The sequence below is a fragment of the Poecilia reticulata genome, linkage group LG12 (genome assembly GCF_000633615.1).
Source record: "Poecilia reticulata strain Guanapo linkage group LG12, Guppy_female_1.0+MT, whole genome shotgun sequence".
In the NCBI taxonomy this organism is placed as follows: domain Eukaryota; kingdom Metazoa; phylum Chordata; class Actinopteri; order Cyprinodontiformes; family Poeciliidae; genus Poecilia; species Poecilia reticulata.
The window spans coordinates 26,139,088-26,140,284 of NC_024342.1; the positions used below are offsets into that span (position 1 = coordinate 26,139,088).

The window sequence follows — 1,197 nt, forward strand, 5'->3', positions numbered from 1 at the left end:
CAAACAGGAAACAGTTCAGTGCCAAACAGGAAACTGTGCCAAACAGGAAACAGTTCCGGTTCTGACCCGCTTCATAACAACAACAGAAACCCTGACCGAGGTTCTGATGGGCGGAACCGAGGTTCTGATGGGCGGAACCGAGGTTCTGATGGGCGGAACCGCCTCCTGGTCCGGATCCACAGTTAATCATTGGAGCCGCTGCGGCGTCAGAGATCGTCTCTGCTGACAGAGCAGCGCCGCTATAAAACCAGGAGATGGCGACAGGGCGGCAGCAGCAGCAGCCGGAGGATCCGCAGAAGAAGAACCGCTGATCCGGGTGAAGGACCGACTCCTCTTCCTCCTCTTCCTCCTCTTCCTCCTCACCATGCCTCCCGCCGCGGACCTGGGCCGGGCTCTGTGCGTCGTCACCGGGGCCTCCAGAGGCTTCGGCCGGGCCGTGGCCCTGGACCTGTGCCGGCTGGTCCAGCCCGGTTCGGCGCTGGTTCTGGTGGCCCGCTCCGGGGCCGACCTGCGGGCCGTGCAGGCCGAGCTGACCGAGTCCCAGGCGGGCCGAGGCGGCCTGAAGGTGGAGGCGGTGGCGGCGGATGTCGGGAAGGTGGAGAGTCTGGAGGACGTCGTGAGAATCAGCAGAGACGCTTTCAACGAGGAGATGGAGACAATTATAGTGATTAACAACGCAGGTAACACGACGTTATTACGACGTTATTACGACGTTATTACTATTATTATCCTGGTGACGAACTAAGACGACAGAAAAAGTTTAAAACTGTAGATATGAACAAAAAAAAAAAGCAAAACGTTTCAGGTGGAAAATGATTTATTGAACGTAAAAGCGGTGATGATTCATCCGCCGTTCAGGCTCTGGGGGGTCAAAGGTCAGAGCCCCTCTAACCCTCCGCCCTCCGTCCCGCAGCGTCTCTGGGCGACGTCTCCAAGTACGTGAAGGGGTTCACGGACATGGCCCAGGTGGACGCCTACCTGTCGCTGAACGTCAGCTCCGCCGTGTGCCTGACGGCGCGGCTGCTGCAGGCCTTCCCGGCGCGGGCCGGGCTGCGGCGCTGCGTCATCAACGTGACGTCGATCTGCGCCCTGCAGCCGTTCCGCTCCTGGGGCCTTTACTGCACCGGCAAGGCGGCCAGAGACATGATGTTCAAGGTTCTGGCCGAGGAGGAGCCGGAGCTGCGCGTGCTCAGCTAC

General features: G+C 60.1%; 1 protein-coding gene across 1 annotated transcript in view; it reads left to right on the top strand.

Moving 5' to 3' along the window:
* Positions 1–13: 13 nt before the first annotated feature.
* spra (sepiapterin reductase a) overlaps positions 14–1,197 on the top strand; it is a 3,912-nt gene continuing 2,728 nt past the window's right edge. The window contains exons 1-2 of the mRNA XM_008424833.2: positions 14–680; positions 914–1,196. Of these exons, the coding sequence (XP_008423055.1) occupies positions 365–680; positions 914–1,196 (599 nt within the window). The 5' untranslated portion in view covers positions 14–364. The remainder of the gene's footprint in view (positions 681–913; position 1,197) is intronic.